Source organism: Oenanthe melanoleuca, unplaced genomic scaffold, assembly GCF_029582105.1.
Source record: "Oenanthe melanoleuca isolate GR-GAL-2019-014 unplaced genomic scaffold, OMel1.0 S204, whole genome shotgun sequence".
Taxonomy (NCBI): domain Eukaryota; kingdom Metazoa; phylum Chordata; class Aves; order Passeriformes; family Muscicapidae; genus Oenanthe; species Oenanthe melanoleuca.
The window spans coordinates 12,761-29,117 of NW_026612853.1; the positions used below are offsets into that span (position 1 = coordinate 12,761).

Genomic DNA, 16,357 nt, shown 5'->3' on the forward strand with positions numbered 1-16,357 from the left:
TGAGGAGCTGTGAGCCCAGTCAGTCTTGGAGATGCCGAAGAGACGAGACATCCTGGCTATCGTGCTGATAGTTCTGCCCTGGACACTCCTAATCACCGTCTGGCACCAGAGCACCATTGCTCCACTGCTTGCAGTGCACAAGGGTGAGAGAAACCACACCAAGCCAGCCCATGCCAAGCCTGTGCATCCCCCCCTCATGCTCATCTCCTCTTTCATTCCATTCCTCCATGGCAGCCATGCTCATCTCAGCTCCCAGACCATGCCCATGCAGCAGCCTCCCCTCCTCTGCTGTAGGAACAGCCTGGTGCTCCTAGGGGCTCTTCAGAGGCACCAAACTCCACATCATGGGATGTGCTTGCTGCACCTGGAGAGCTCTTTATGGCCTGAATCCAGAGTACTGCTCCTCTTTGTTCCCTGAGAGAGGATTCCCTCCCTGCTGGCCTTTGTACACAGAATTATTCTAGAGGGAAGGCTGCAAAAGAGAGAGCACAGGAAACAAAGCTGCCACTCGAGGCAGCTGCTCTGTGAGACGTGAGGCTGAGAACACCTTTTAAAGAAAACAGAAAAGCAGTGCTCTTGCACTTGAAGGAGAAGGCAAGAGCCAGATCTCATCTGCCTGGGGGAGTTAAAGTGCTCCGAGAAATTGGCTCCACACTGCCTGTCACACTCTGCAGTAAATACAGCCCTGACACAAAACAGGGGGCTCCAGGAAATTCTGAGGGAACCCTTTTGGCCAGAAGCATCCCAGTTCTTGGCACAGCAGCAATATCTAAGGGGCTCTTGGGGGCTGGAAGAATCCACACTGCCTTCTGCCACCTTTCTTCTTGGTTCTGCCCTTCTGCTGTGGGCAGGCTGCTCTGGGGGAAGAAGGCCAGATCATTTTCAGGACCCCTACATCCTCTCTGGTCCCTTTTTCTGAGGGATTCTCTCCCCTTTCAGTGTTTGTCCCCATCCTCCACAGCTGCTTGTCCCTTTTGCTGGACACTCTGATGTGCAGTTTGAGTTGCAGGAAGTTCAGTCTGTCCGGAGCAGTTTTTCCTTTCTCCTGACAGCCACCTCTGAGTTTTGGGCAGGGAAAAATTACTTTGATCCCTTCTGGAGGGTGGACACTGTTTCAGAGGATGAGTGATCTAAAAGAGGACTTTAAAGATGACTAAAAATATGATGCCTGTCTGTACAGCAGTTTGATCACTGCCCTAAAAGCTGTTTTCTGTGAATGGCCTCTGCAGTTACAGCACAGAGACTGCTCCAATCGCTGGTTCAAGAGCTCACCAATGACCTTGATGAGACCCTTCTCTGCTTCTCAGAGCCCCCAGTGGAAAGTGAGTGGTGGTAGAGACCGACCTGAAAGCTCTTGAGAGGAATAATTTTGTTCTTGTGAAGCATTTCTGGGATGCTCTGCTCACAGGTGCTGAGAGAGATGTGCACCTGGAGATGCCCAGAACAGCACCACTTCCCCATGCCAGGGCTCACAGCTGAGGCTTTGACCTGCAGGCTTTGGAAACTGTCTCAGGCACCATCCTGGCTAATTACATTTCTGTCTGTGTCCAATGCATTTTGCAGATTTATTTCTGAATTGATTCCAGCGCTCCCTGCTCTCAGAGAGCTCTGCTGTGTGATGCTGAGGTGCTCTGCAGCACATAGGGCCTGACAGCAACATGTGCCCTGTTCCCTCCCCCAAATATCCACACTGCCTCTGTCAATGCCATGGAGCACAAAGCCTTCATTTGGTTCAGGTATCAAAGTCTGTGCTGCTGGAACAGTAACACACTTTGAAAAAGCCATGGGTGGTCCCCTGCTGGGTCAGATCTAATGGCTCTCTGTTCCTGTTCTTTCTCATCTCAAGTTCCTGGTAGTTACCTGTCCTGGTTTGAAGGACAGGTGTCTGCCAAGAAAGGCAGAAATTTTCCTTTGAAGCACAGACCCGAATTCCACTCCCCCCCCAAATATTATAAATGTTTGAATCAAGGACTCTGAGGCAGAGATAAGGGGGTAGGAATAACAGCTCTTTTACTAATATATCTAACTGTACCAGCAGAAACAACAGCAGTTGTTAAAATTACTAACAAAACAGAACAGATTACTCGGTTCCAGTTCTTTCTTTAGCTGCAGGCACACTCTCTCTCGGCGGGAGCGGAGGCGGGAAGGGGCGGCCGCGGCCGCGCCGGTCTCAGGGGGGAGCGGCTGGAGCGGGCAGCTCCTCGCTCACCGTTGGGTTCTGGTGCTCAGCTGTGTCCGCAGAGACTGGAGGCTGGAGCAGGGCAGATGCAGGGCAGGTGATCACAGAGGATCTGGCTCTCCTGCCTTGGGCCGCGTGGTTCCAAGACCGAGGGGATTCTCCTCCCAGCTCGCCGGAAACACGAGTCCCCTCCGGAAGCACGAGAGCCCCTCCCCAAGCCGATCCCACCTACCCCTTTTGTCCAGAGCCCGCAAAGATCCGTGGTGTACCCGGCAGCTCCATTGGCATGACAATGGGAAAAATTCTTTAAATTGACACAGCAATAGGAAAACACTCAACCCCCAACATTACCTAATTTTGAACAATCTTTGGCTCAAAGTGTTCTGTGCCCACTGGAGAGGCAGCCTTACATCCTGAGTGGGGGGTCTCCCTTCATGTCTGCAGAGCATGGCATTCCTGCTGCTCTGCAGTGGAAAACATGGAAACTGCACTCTGGAAAAGCAGCAGCAGTGTCAATACTGGTTTTCCTTGAGCTGATTGCGAACAATTTGCAGGGATTTTATATGTTTGGATCAGAGTACCCGATCTTTAGGCTGTTCATTGCTCACATCTGCACCCCTGAGGGGGCTGTTATGTTCAGAGGCCGGAGGGGCTTTTTTTGAGGCAGGGTAGTTAGAGGCAGGGGAAAATCTCTGCAGGAAAAAAACTACAATTACAGGCTTTAATTTCCACTGTTCATTTCTGGATTTGAAGTGTGTCTTTCCCCACTTCCCTGTGCCTGTCAGAGAGCAGTAGGGCACTGCAGTGTCCTGCCCAGACTGTGCTGCTGGGGATCTTCACTGGCCTGGTGTTTTCCACCAGGTTTTTCCCTACCTCCCAGCCCAGGTGCTCCAGTTGCTGAGTGCAGATCTGTGAGTCCTGCTCCACTGAGCTGGTGCCCAGAGCACTGGAGCTCTTCAGGGATGATGGACCATCAGTCCACATGGCTATTCTCCTTATCTAGACTTACTTGCTCTACAATCCTGTCTTTTCTGGGTTCTTTGTGAAGCTGCTTGTTGGGAGCACTCAGTTGCTCTCAGGCCTTTTTTTTTTTTTTTTAATAGTACTGGTTTTCTAGCAAGAGAATTTTCTTTCTCATGTGTGTTTGTCCCTGATTCCTTGATTGATCTATGAAAGAGATAAGCATTAGTCCTCTCCTGGCACCCACGAGGGTGACCCGCTGGCCGGACACCCGAGTCCATGTGGCTCTCTCTTCTCTCCATGCCCTTGCCCAGATGATGGTGGTGACTCCCAGCGGGAGTCTCACTGCAGGCTTGGACTCCAAGGAATACTGCCTGTTGGACCAGGACATAGCGGAGGTGATGAGGACAGAGTACGTGTACACGCGCCCACCACCATGGTCAGACACACTGCCTACCATCCACGTGGTCACCCCCACCTACAGCCGGCCGGTGCAGAAGGCAGAGCTGACCAGGCTGGCCAACACGCTGCTGCACGTGCCCAACCTGCACTGGATCCTGGTGGAGGACTCGCAGCGCCTCACGCCGCTCATCACACGCCTGCTGCGCGACATGGGGCTCAACTACACGCACCTCAACGTGGAGACACCGCGCAGCTACAAACAAGTTTGCAGCTCCAGGGCTGAATTTCAGCATGTCCTGACAATCTGGTTGGGCTTGAGTAGGGGAAGCTTTCCCACCTTTGCTCTTTGTTCAAGTCCAGCTGGGGCCCTAAATGAGCTCCTGTCTGCAGGTTTGAATGGTCTTACAGTGCCAGGTACCTCACCTGGCTTCCAGCTCAGAAATTACTTGTTCCCTTGCTCTCTTGAGGCCAAACTCTTTAAGCAAGGGACAAGAAAGGAGGATTGCTCCCTTCCCCACCAGCTGACAGTTTTCATAGTAGGGATCTCCTATTTATTTCCTCATACATGCCCCTTTCCCTTCCCCAATGGCTCTCACTGTAGCTTGCACAGCCACAGGAATACACACGCTTTGAAAGCTGAAAGTGAATTCAGACTGAATTTCTTTATTCCTCTGTCCCCTTTGAGGCTGGCTCTTGCAGCATCTTGAGAGAGACTCCTCATATGAATAAAGCAGAAAGGGTTCCTTCATTCACTCGTGTGCTGTGCTTGTAGAGGCTTCTCCTCTCAGCTATGTCTCTGCAGTTAAGGTCATTGAGCCAAGGAAATGTGCTGTGAAATGCAGGAGACGCATTATTGTTCCCTGTGGACAGGGGCTGCCGTTAGCAGCTGTATAATGCAGAAGGGCAAGTGCCAGAGCTCTTCTGCTCTTGTTTGCAGCAATTAGCAGTCATGAGATTAGCTCTGGGAGATCCCTGATCTAAGAGAGCGAGCTGAGAGCAGAACAGGAGGCTGAGCCTGCCAGGGAGCATATGGACACTGATGAAGGTTCATGGACATGCTGAAGACTCCCAGGCTGTTGGCTTTCTCAGCTTCAGCTCGGACCTTTCCCATGCTGGAGGTTTTTCTCAGAGACAAAACAAGAGAAGGGAGAAAGAGCAACACAGATAAACACCACCGAGCCATGTGAGTGTCTTGTGATATTTTGCAGAAAGCATGTTTTCAAAAAGGTGTTGCCTTCTAAGAGCAATGAGTCTTTTCTACTTTGTTTTGCACGATCTATCCTATATAAATGCCATGGCTTTTCAATATATCACTTCTTCTTGCTGCTTGGAAGAGGCAGCATGTGTTGCTGCACTATTTACTGTAGCTGCTTAGGCTAGGATGGTTCTAGCCTCAGGCTGCTACAAGGTCTGGATAGCTCCAGGAGACCCTGAGGCAGAAAGTCAGCTTCTCAGCTAGCTAGGACTGAGGTCTTGGGAGCCACTGTAGAAGTCCCAAAAGAAGCTTTATTTCTTCGAAGGGTTCTACCTGCAAAATCCAGATACATAGCATAGCAAGGGTTTTTTATAGAGTTTAGGGGGATTGAGATTCTATCCAATAAAATTATAAGTTGAGAACTATCCAATTACTTTGAGATTCTAGGGGAGAAAACACCAGTCATTTAGTAAAGTTAAAGACCAATAGAAATCCTAAATGATAACAGGGGTTTCAGTAAGCGGGGGGGAAAAATTTCTCATGAAAGATTTCATTGTCTCAGGGTATGAGACCCCAGGGACAGTTGTATCATTCACAATTCACCGTTCCTAATCAGACAGCGACCGGAGCAGGGCAGGGTGCTGGGGGTGAGTGGGTGAGTGGCACCCAAATATCTGCCCTGGCTAGCATGGGTGGCCAGGGGGGCTCAGCGTGTCGCTGTGTATGGGAGTCCAGGGTGCTCCCCTGGCTTCCCTGGATGCCTCTAGACCCCCTGGCAGGGGTCTCAGAGGCCTTGGCACAGTACCCAGGACCCCTATGGACTGGATTTAAGCCCCTGGGAAAAATTACCGTCATTGCAGGAAGAATTACAAGTCACAAAAAATAAGTAGAGTATAAATTAGATTGTTAGAAGGTAGAAAAGTGAATTTTTAGAAATGTTTATATTAGGGGGTTTAAAGTCAAGATGGAGGATTTTGGGCATGGTATATTTCTTCTTCTTCTTCTTCTTCTTCTTCTTCTTCTTCTTCTTCTTCTTCTTCTTCTTCTTCTTCTGAGTTAGGATGGCACTTTTGGATTGGTGTGAGGGAAAACTGGACAGGGTCATGTACTGGAAAGTAATTGTAAGCATTAGGTACATAATTTATAGTATAAAAGATAAGACCTGCCCTCTGGCAGAGGTGTATGCCTTTGACCAGCATGCTAGACAGATCTCTGTACCTCAGAGAAAGAATTCCTTAGATAAGAAAGAAAAAACAACCTTGGAAACCTCAGAAAACGGCTCCTGGTTCTTCTTCAGTGCTCAGGCTGGAAAAACACTGAAACCACCGAATGTGCTGCTGTGAGGGATCTCAGGCACAAAGAGACCCCCCCAGGCAGCGACAGCTGTGTGTGCCCCCCCAGATGCGCAGCACCAGGAAGGTGTCGGTGTGGCCCGTGGCCTTCGTGGGCGGCCTGCGCTACGAGTCACCCAAGGTGAACGCGGCAGGGAAGGTGTACGGCTGGAAAACCGTGTTCGACCCGCACCGGCCTTTCGCCATCGACATGGCCGGCTTCGCTGTCAACCTGCGCCTTGTCCTGCAGCGCCCCCAGGCCTACTTCAAACTGCGTGGCGTCAAGGGCGGCTACCAGGAGAGCAGCCTGCTGCGTGAGCTCGTCACCCTCGGCGACCTGGAGCCCAGGGCCGCCAACTGCACCAAGGTACGGGCTGCTCCCACTGAGGGATGCTCGGGGCTGAGCGGGGAGAAGGCCTGGTTTTCTGCATCATTCTGTCACTTCACAGAAACACAGAACGGCCTGAGTGAAAAGGGGCACACAGGGATCATCCAGTCCAATTCCTGCCCCTACAATCCCACCTGTGCATCCCTGGTAATGCTGTCCAAGAACTCTTGGAGCTCTGGGACCCACAGGGATCATCCAGTCCAACTCCTGCCCAAACAATTCCACCCTGTGCATCCCTGGAGCAGTGTTCAAATGCTTCTGGAGCTCTGGGACACACAGGGATCATCCAGTCCAACTCCTACCCAAACAATCCCATGCAGGACATCCCTGGAGCAGTGTCCAACCCCTCCTGGAGCTCTGGTACCCACAAGATCATCCAGTCCAACTCCTGCCCCTACAATCCCCCCTGAGCATCCCTTGTAATGCTCTCCAAGCGCTCTTGGAGCTCTGGGACCCACAAGGATTATCCAGTCCAATTCCTGCCCCTACAATCCCACCTTGTGCATCCCTGGCAGTGCTGTCCAAGCTCTCCTGGAGCTCTGGCAGCCTCAGGGCCATGCCCATTCCTGGGGAGCCTGGGCAGTGCCCAGCACCCTCTGGGGGAAGAACCTTCCCCTGATCTCCAACTTGACCCTGCCCTGGCACAGCTCCAGCCATTCCCTGGGTCCTCAACAGAAAGAAGAGGGATCAGTGCCTGTCCATCCACTGCCCCTTATGAAGAAGTTGCAGATGGCTCTGAGCCTCCTCTCAGTCTCCTCCAGGCTGCTCCTCTGTGTTTGGAGGATTTAATGGAAGATGGGAATGGGGGATTATGCACTAAATTGTGTAGAGGCCACCTAATCTCTTTTGGTTGCAGGCTGCTGGTGGTTGCATAAGCCCTGAAATACAGTCTTCCCTCCCCTGTAACTGTTCTTTCTTACATTACCCCTGAAAATTATTATTTTCAAGGTGGGCCTTGCTGGAACAGGGAATTGCATGGGTGGAACGTCAGTTATTGGATGTGAATTCCCAGGTGGGGGTTTGAGTGCTGTGGTTTGGCTCCTGTAACCCAAGAGGAACAGCCACAGCCTTTCCTGGCTGCAGGGAAGGGCTGCTCACACATCCTCTGCCTTGCTGCCAAGCTGTCTTCTCCCCCCTGACATCTGTGCAATATCTGTGCTGTAGGTGCCCACAAAACCCTGGATCTTTCTGTGTCAGAGATAATCTGGAAATGGTTTAGTGCCTGGGATATTGCTCTGAGCTCCAGGAAGCTCCATTTGGGAGGGATTTTACTGCTGTCAGCTGCCTGATCAGTGCTGCCTGTACACATTGCTGGGTCAGGGAGCAGGACCCCGTGTGCTGAAGAACACAGAAACCACTGATGGTTCCTCTCCTGGAGACTTCCCAGTCTGAGATGAGAGATAGATGTGTCTGGGCTGACAGGGAGTGTGGGAGACACCATGAGACAAAGCTGGTTAGAGTGACAGGCATCAATCACAGCCCATCAGAGGTGCTGTCAAGAGCTTTGAAGCTTTCTGAGTGGGTTCCCTAAATACTGGAGGTGTGCTGGGGTCCCTCTGAGATCAGAGACCCCCGTGTAGCACTCTCACACCTTTGTCTCTTATAAACATCAGCCAGTCTGATTTAGAGAGTCTTTATTGCTTAGTTACCCAAACAGAATTGTTCTTTTATTGCAAAGAAGTTGTTATTGCCAATAGCCCCAGAGCTGCATCCAGGTCTCCATCCTTTTCAGGATAGGAATCCAGGAACAAGGAGGAGGAGCCAAGGGGAAGGAGCAAGTCTGGGTTTTATCTGATACCTGCTATGCCTCTCTGAATCCACATTTCTGTGCTTATGACTGTCCAACACTGGGACAAATACCTCAACCAGCCTCCTAAGAATGGGAAAAGAGATTGGATTAAAATGAGATCCCTGTTCCTGGGCACTGTGTGAACATAAATGTTTTCCAGCAGGCAGGAGAGATGGACAGGCTGCTTTTGCACTGTGTACAGAATATTAGGGGTGTTTACTCCGTGGCCAGTTATTCAGTCCTTGGTCCATTGTCCCTGCTGTAAATAAATACAGGAAGGAAGGAAGCTGTGCTGAAAGGCTGGGGGTGGGAAATTACAGCCCTGGAGGAACACATGGAGGAAGGAAAATGTTGTTTCCAGGCAGGAGGAAGCAAAAGGTGCTGGAGCCAGGCAGGGCTGTGACACAGGTCAGGGATGGGGAGGAAGCAGCAGGGATTGCTGCTCAGCATCAGCAGCAGACTGAGTTTCTTTTCTTGGCTGGGCTGGGGAGAGCTCACAAGGGTCCTTGTTGTGAGCTGAATGCTGTCTGAGTGCAGCTTTGCAGGGCTCTGCCTTTCTGCTTCAGCTGGCGCCAGCAGCCTCCATTTCCATGGAAGTCTCCATTTCTGCTTTTACTCTCCCATTTTACCAGGAGAAGAGTCTGGGCCAGCAACAGAGAAGGACCAAAGCCAGCTGTGGTCTGGGGTCCTGTGACCCCAAGATCAAAGCCCAGGCTCCTCTCTCTCTCCTGTGCTCCCAGCCCTTGTCATGCTTTGCTTCTGTTAAACATAACCACACACCTGCTTTGCAGGGAGATTTACATTAAAAATTATGATGTTCTTAGACAGAGTCATTAAGGAGGGATCAGAGGAATGTGTAAGATAAGCACAGACATCTGTTCTCCAATAATGCTGCCTTCCCTGTGAGCACTGCTGGTAATATTGATCAGAACTCAAGCCCACAAACGCACACTCCTGCAAAAAGCTGAAGTTTAGGCCAAAGATCACATATCCTGCTTATTTTCTTGGATTTAAGAACTGCCCAAAATGAAGGAGAAGGTAAAGAAAGTTGGCATTAGCTGCTGAAGAGAAAGTTATCCCGCCTTATGAGGGGGGAAGGATTGGTTTATCCTGGAGCTGTAAGGAAACAGGGCTTTGCCAGGGCTCTCTGTATTTGGAGTTCTGCTGTTTGTGCATTTCCCCACATCCCCAAATCAAACCATCCTCTCTCCAATCCCCTGGCACAGGAGGGAGATCTGAGATTTGGCATTCCTGTGAGGCTGATGGAAGGGGGAGACATTGTGCTCCCCATTTTCTATGAACACCCAAGGGAACAATCTGCAGTGAGCTCAGCCAAGGAGGAGTAAAGCAGAGACAGGGCCCATGGGCACCACTAATGCCATAACTAGGGGAACATTTTATTGTCAGAACAGGGAGCAGAGCTGCCCTTTCAGCCTGGTGTCTCTTGTTTTCCAATTCCAAACAATTCCTGAATCCCTCCTGGGGGATTCCCTCCTGTGATGGAAACCCGGTGACTCCCTCCCACTGCAGGTTGACTGTTTGCTTTTTAGTCCCCTGTTGCTGCGATACTTTGTGTCTTTTTTCTAATTACTGAAGATCAGATAAAGTATCATAGCATGGATGGAAAAGGATACAAAGGAGGCTCTTTCAATCTCAGTTTATTCCATGGCGATGGTATGGCCGGAAAGAAGGCGAGACTTTCTCCGAACCAGGTATTCAGGAGAGGGGAATGGGAGTGGCCTTGGCTGGCGGCCAATGGGATGAGGACACAGGGGGACTAGGATCAGAATACCCGAGCTCTCGGTGGGCTGCAAGGTCACAGGACCGGAAGGAGGACATGAACTCGGGACTAGCCGGAAGGAGGTTTGCAGGGTATGCTGATTTCATTTCTTCTACCTCACTTACCTAATTACAACACCCTGTTGGGAGACAATGAATTATTCTGCTGTGGAAATGAAGCCTTGTGATCTCCTAGATCTGTTTTGAGTCCTGTGACTCCAAATGACAGGGCTGTAAATGAGTGGAAGGGTTTTGCAGGAGTGTTTTTAAAGGGTGATCTATGTGAAACCACTGCTCAGGAAAAGTCAGATATTTGGTCCCCCTCACTGTCTGGTATCTTGTGGGAGAGCCAAAGCGTCTCTGAGGCATAAAACATGCTGCTTATTGAAAAAGACAAGCACTGGCTGAAAGGAAAAGCAAATGTTTCTGCACTAAGTGGTGATCTACCTCCCACGTTAAAGAGCACAGCATGAAAAATGGTAAAAGCTGCTGTATTGAGTTGTAAACTCTGAAAATGGGTCCTATTTTAGCTCATTTAATCTGCCTTTTTTGGCACTTGGCTTTGACAGTGCAGAAGTGGGATCCAATTGAGGGAGAGCACTGATGATGTCTAGTTGTGGTTCCTGCTCGTGGAGTGTGGGGTCGGAGTTGGTGAAGTGTGAACGAGTCCCTGGGCTGAGTGTGCAGTGCCAAGGCGTGCAAAGGGCTCTCCTACGCTCTTCTGAAGAGCAGAACTGGCTGCAGGATTTCTCCAGCACCTGGTTTATCCTCTCACCTGGTTTATCCTCTCACCATCCTTGCAGAGCCACTCGTGAGCCCTGCTGGGTGTTTCATTTTCCTGGGCAAGCAGAGAAGTAATTGCAGCCATGGGGAGAGCAGGGCTGGAATCAAGGGTGACTTTGATGATTGGGCTCTGAAGTGTTTCTGGGGGATGACGAAGTGGAATTCTGGACCCACTCCAGCCACCAGTTGGTCTCTACTGCTTCAGTATTAGCAGAGATTGAAGCTCCACGCAGGAGGTGACTGCTCACAATCAGAGATGGATTTGGTCAAACAAACTCCTTGGGAAGGTGGGGGAAGGTGCTCTGCTTGAACTAGGAGGGTTTGAAAGGTGCTTTGTTCATCCTTCAGAAGCAGAAGGTGGCCTGGTTTTTCAGGAAGGCAGAAGCTGGGTGGATTTGGTGTGCAGGGATTGTCATGGCAACCAGAGGGAAACTCCACGAGGTGCAAACAGCCAGAAACAGGTGAGGGGGAGCAGAAACCTGTTTGGAGAGGATAAAGCTGCTCCCAGCAATCCCCATTCTAGGGGGAAGCAATGACTGTAATTGAGTATTTTAAGCAGCTTCCAGAACAGTCTGAGCACAGCAAGAAGAAACAATTTCCTGTAACAGCCCCCCTGAAAAACTCAAGCACCTCAGACTTTGCCAGCTCTCCTCCACAGATGTTGATCTCTGTGCAACTTTGCTGCCAAGACCAGGGGAAGCTTTTGGGAGAAGCTTCAGCTCTGTTTTAAGAAAGATAGGGAGGGATTTTAACACCTGGGACAGAACAGGGAGTGGCTGTATGGGGCCAGCATTCCAAAGGATTGGGGAGGGGATTTTGGGGGATCCACAGGGTGATGTTGGGCTATGAGAGGGTGTGTGCAGCCCAGAGCTCGTGGGAAGAAGGGAGGATTCTGGAAGCAGTTCTGAGACAGCAGAGGCTCCAACAGCAGTGCAGCAGCAGTGAGTCCTTCCTAGCACAATGACACTATTGTGACTTTTCGGGCTAAAAAGGATTTAAAAGTGAGAAGTGATGCCTGCTGCCCAGTAATGGATTTTCAGGGATGTGCTGAAGAATTCAGGTTATATTTCCCCCAGCCAAAGGCAGGGTGGTGATGGGAAGAGCTGGTGGTGCCCTGAATGTCAGGAATTTGCGTTTCCCCTCCGAGTGACTCCACAGGCTGAGGGTGGAAGGTGCTAAGCAAGAGGTAGCATGAGGAGCTGTGGGGAGGCAGGGATGTGATTCCTGGCTGGATTCCTGCCTTAGCCCATTGGAAGGCTGATGAGCCTTTGGAGGGAGCTGCTCGCTAACTACATGGAAGGAGCAGGTTAATGTCCCACGACAGCACACTGTAAAATGGGTAATTTCTGGGCACTGTGCATTCTGCAGAGCAGCAGCTCTGCCTAAATGAAGGTTTATGCAAAGCCCCTCTCAGCGGTGGATGCACCATTAGGCTCCAGGGTGGCTGGTTAAATTGCACTATTGATTTAATGTGCAGGGACATTTGTTAGTGCACTGGAGAGGTGCACTTCTTCTGGCTTCTTCAGATTTTAGTCTGGCACACAAGGACAGAGAAGCCTGTGCTGGCGAATGAGGGCAAGAAAGGATTCACAGATCCTAGTGTGGAAATCTGACTGTGCAGAGACCAACACCAGGTAAGAGCACATGTTTCTAACAGCAGTGAGAAGTTGCACAAGAACAGGAGAAAGATAAAAACTCTTTCAAATGTGCTTTTTCATTTCCATTTTCACAATCCTGACTTTCCCTTATTGCTAAACTTCTCAAGACCATTCATTAATCTCTCTTTTTAATCTATTTTTAAGACAAAATATCTGCTGAGAGATTGAGGGGAAGAAACATGCAAGAGCAGGAGTTTAAGCAGAAGTTGCACCATTAAGAAGCAGTACCAGCAAAAAGATTTTTGGTCAGGCAGAAGGTTTCACTGAGGGAAATATTTAATTTAGACCCACACTGAAACCACAGAGAGTTTGGGAAGGTGTGGATTAACCCCCACCTGAGGTGTTTGTTCACCTGAGGAGAGCATGGAGTGTCATTTCCAGTGGAAAGGAGGAAAAACACACACACTGATGGCTGGCTTGTATTTGTTCATGCCCTGGCCGTTTCTGCAGTTGGTTTGCAGGAGTGAAGGACAAACTATTCACTTGTATCTGCACCCAGCCTGTGCAGCTGTCCTTCATTATTATGGGCAAAAAAATAAATGCACAACTCCCTTTCACTGGAGTGTAGAACCCAGCATGGAGGGAGAGGAGGCTGATGAGAAGCAAGAGCAGGAAGGGGAGAGATTTGCTCAGTAGTGAACTTTTACCTGCAATGAGCTGCCTCATGTCCCATTCCCTGGGGGAAGCAGGGTGGAGCAGTGGGACAGCTTTAGGATGGCTTTGCAGTGGGGCAGGGCTCTGAGATGACTCTGCAGTGGGGCAGGGCTCTGGGATGGCTTTGCAGTGGAGCAGGGCTATGGGATGGCTCAGCAGTGGGACAGGGCTCTGGGATGGCTCTGCAGTGAGATAGGGCTATGGGATGGCTCTGCAGTGAGATAGGGCTATGGGATGGCTCTGCAGTGGGACAGGGCTCTGGGATGACTGTGCAGTGGGACAGGGCTCTGGGATGGCTCTGCAGTGGGGCAGGGCTATGGGATGGCTCTGCAGTGGGACAGGGCTATGGGATGGCTCTGCAGTAGGGCAGGCTATGGGATAACTCTGCAGTGGGACAGGGCTCTGGGATGACTGTGCAGTGGGACAGGGCTCTGGGATAACTCTGCAGTGGGGCAGGGCTATGGGATGTCTCTGCAGTGGGACAGGGCTCTGAGATGGCTCTGCAGTGGGACAGGGCTCTGAGAAGACTGCAGTGGGGCAGGGCTCTGAGAAGACTGCAGTGGGGCAGGGCTCTGGGATGGCTCTGCAGTGGGACAGGGCTCTGGGATGGCTCTGCAGTGGGGCAGGGCTCTGGGATGGCTCTGCAGTGGGACAGGGCTCTGGGATGACTGCAGTGGGGCAGGGCTCTGGGATGACTCTGCAGTGGGACAGGGCTCTGGGATGACTGCAGTGGGACAGGGCTCTGGGATGGCTCTGCAGTAGGGCAGGCTATGGGATGGCTCTGCAATGGGACAGGGCTCTGGGATGGCTCTGCAGTAGGGCAGGCTATGGGATGGCTCTGCAGTGGGACAGGGCTCTGGGATGGTTCTGCAGTGGGATAGGGCTCTGGGATGGCTCTGCAGTGGGGCAGGGCTATGGGATGGCTCTGCAGTGGGACAGGGCTCTGGGATGGCTCTGCAGTGGGGCAGGGCTCTGGGATGGCTTTGCAGTGGGGCAGGGCTATGGGATGACTCTGCAGTGGGACAAGGCTGTGGGATGGCTCTGCAGTGGGGCAGGGCTCTGGGATGACTCTGCAATGGGACAGGGCTCTGGGATGGCTCTGCAGTGGGATAGGGCTCTGGGATGACTCTGCAGTGGGACAGGGCTCTGGGATGACTGCAGTGGGACAGGGCTCTGGGATGGCTCTGCAGTAGGGCAGGCTATGGGATGGCTCTGCAGTGGGACAGGGCTCTGGGATGGTTTTGCAGTGGGATAGGGCTCTGGGATGGCTCTGCAGTGGGACAGGGCTCTGGAATGACTGTGTAGTGGGGCAGGGCTCTGGGATGGCTCTGCAGAAGGCACAGAGGCGATACCCACCTGCTTGTGTCTCTGTTGCAGAAGATTTCTTCATGCACAGCCTGGAAGTTCCTCTGCACAGCACCCACCCAGTAGCCAGGCAGGAGCCAGCACCTCTGCAGCCCCCACGAGTTTTAGCCTTCTGGAAAACCAACAACTCTGCACAGACGAACTGCCCGGCCCCCTGCCCTTCCTCCCGCACTCGGAGCAGAGCAGACGCTCCGGAGGTGGAGAATAAAGCACAGCGAACCGGGACTGCCCCTCCCGGCGCCAGGCTCCCAATGGGACGGGGCTGCACCGAGCAGCGGCTTTTTGCCGGCCTGGGTGAGGCTGACAGCCACGGGGGGACTGGTTCTGCTGAGAGAACACGGACCTTGTGGCCATGTGTGACAGCCTGAGCAGCTCTCTGGCCATGGAGGGGACGGCTGCCTTCTGAGATGGCACCTTAGCCCTTAATTTCAAACCGACTTTAATCAGTGTTTGTTACGCTGCGCAAGACAGGAAGGGTTTGGGGGAGGGGGGAAAGCAAGGCAGGTTAGAACAAACCCTTTAAGCATCACTGTTTTCTGATTTCCCTCTCCTTTTCCTTCCTCAGTTCAATTCCTCTGTGGTGGAAGGGACTTTAAAGGTCCTCTAGTCCAACACCCTGCCATGGCCAGGGACACTTCAGCGGGACCAGGTTGCTCCTGGCCTTGAATATTCCCAGGGACGGAGCATCCCCCACCTCTCTGGGCAACTTGTGCCAGTGTGACACCACCCTCCTTCTAAAAAATTGTCCTTATATCTAATATATCCTCTTTGAGTTTAAAACCATCAACCCTTGTCCTATCCCTGCTAAAATGTTTGTCCCCATCTTTCTTGTAAGGCCCCAGAGTGGGATGGAGAAACAGGAGCAGGGAGCTGCTGATCACCACTGATCCTAGATGGAGTCATGTGGTTCTCTAAAAATCCTAAAATAATTGGAACTGGGGTTTAATGAGATTGATTGTTGGGGCCATACACCATAATATGCATCCAGATCTTGGTCCTGTTTAGCCCTAATTTGGTTCCTGTGAGCACTTAGGTGTGGGATTCTCTGAAGGGTGCTCCTATATAAAGGCAAATTTAAAAAACAAAACTGCTTCAAACTAGGGACTGGATGCTAAGAGGTGATTTTAGTGCATTTCCCATTTGACTGGAGTGTATCCTTGTCTCAGCCCTTTACTGCTACTGCAGAGCTGGTGTGAAAAGCCACCCTTGGAGCAGTTCCCAGTCCCCTTTGATGGAGAGCAGCACCCTTGGGAAGGGGATCCTGGGCTCAGGGCTCTGTTGATTCAAATTACTATTTATTATCTGGTGGTGCTGCCACCGTGGGTGACTGTTTGAGACTGCCAAATTTGTTAAGATAAAAACTGAGGTACAACAGGCCCCTTCTCCCCAGCCAAACCCCCTAAATTCCCTCCCCCTTCATAATTGTTGTCAAACCTTTGATCACCCCCTCCGCCCCACTGCTGTCCCAATTCCTTCAAAAATTTTGAAGCATAATTTTACCTTTGAACTGAGGGAAAAATGTAATCCTGCAATAGACTTGGTTATTTTTAGCCCTAACACATAGAACTATTAAAATGCTCTGGGTTTGATTGTTGGCTTCACGGTGCAGAAGTCTCCCCTTGGACTAATGACATTGTGTATTTCCTGATATTTCAAAGGAAAATATTTTTTGTAAGTTATTTTCTCCCACTGTATATCAGAACCATTGGGGAAAAGTCACATTCTTTAGTTCCCAGCCACAGAAGCCTTTAGAAAAATGTTCCTTTTAGATGCAATGGCTGAAGCACTACTTGGAAAGAAAGTGTTGGATGCTGCTGGCTGCTCTGTGGGAACAGGTATTGTTACCTTGGATTAAAACTCTGCACTCAAGTAGA

The 16,357-nt window shown here is 51.0% G+C and overlaps 1 protein-coding gene across 1 annotated transcript; it reads left to right on the forward strand.

The window, feature by feature from the left end:
• Positions 1–31: 31 nt before the first annotated feature.
• On the forward strand, positions 32–14,581 carry LOC130266766 (galactosylgalactosylxylosylprotein 3-beta-glucuronosyltransferase 1-like). Its single transcript, XM_056516023.1, is given in 6 exon segments — positions 32–143; positions 3,454–3,482; positions 3,484–3,900; positions 6,081–6,434; positions 12,333–12,440; positions 14,496–14,581. Coding segments are annotated over 5 exon segments (999 nt in total). The 3' UTR covers positions 12,420–12,440; positions 14,496–14,581.
• Positions 14,582–16,357: the final 1,776 nt, after the last annotated feature.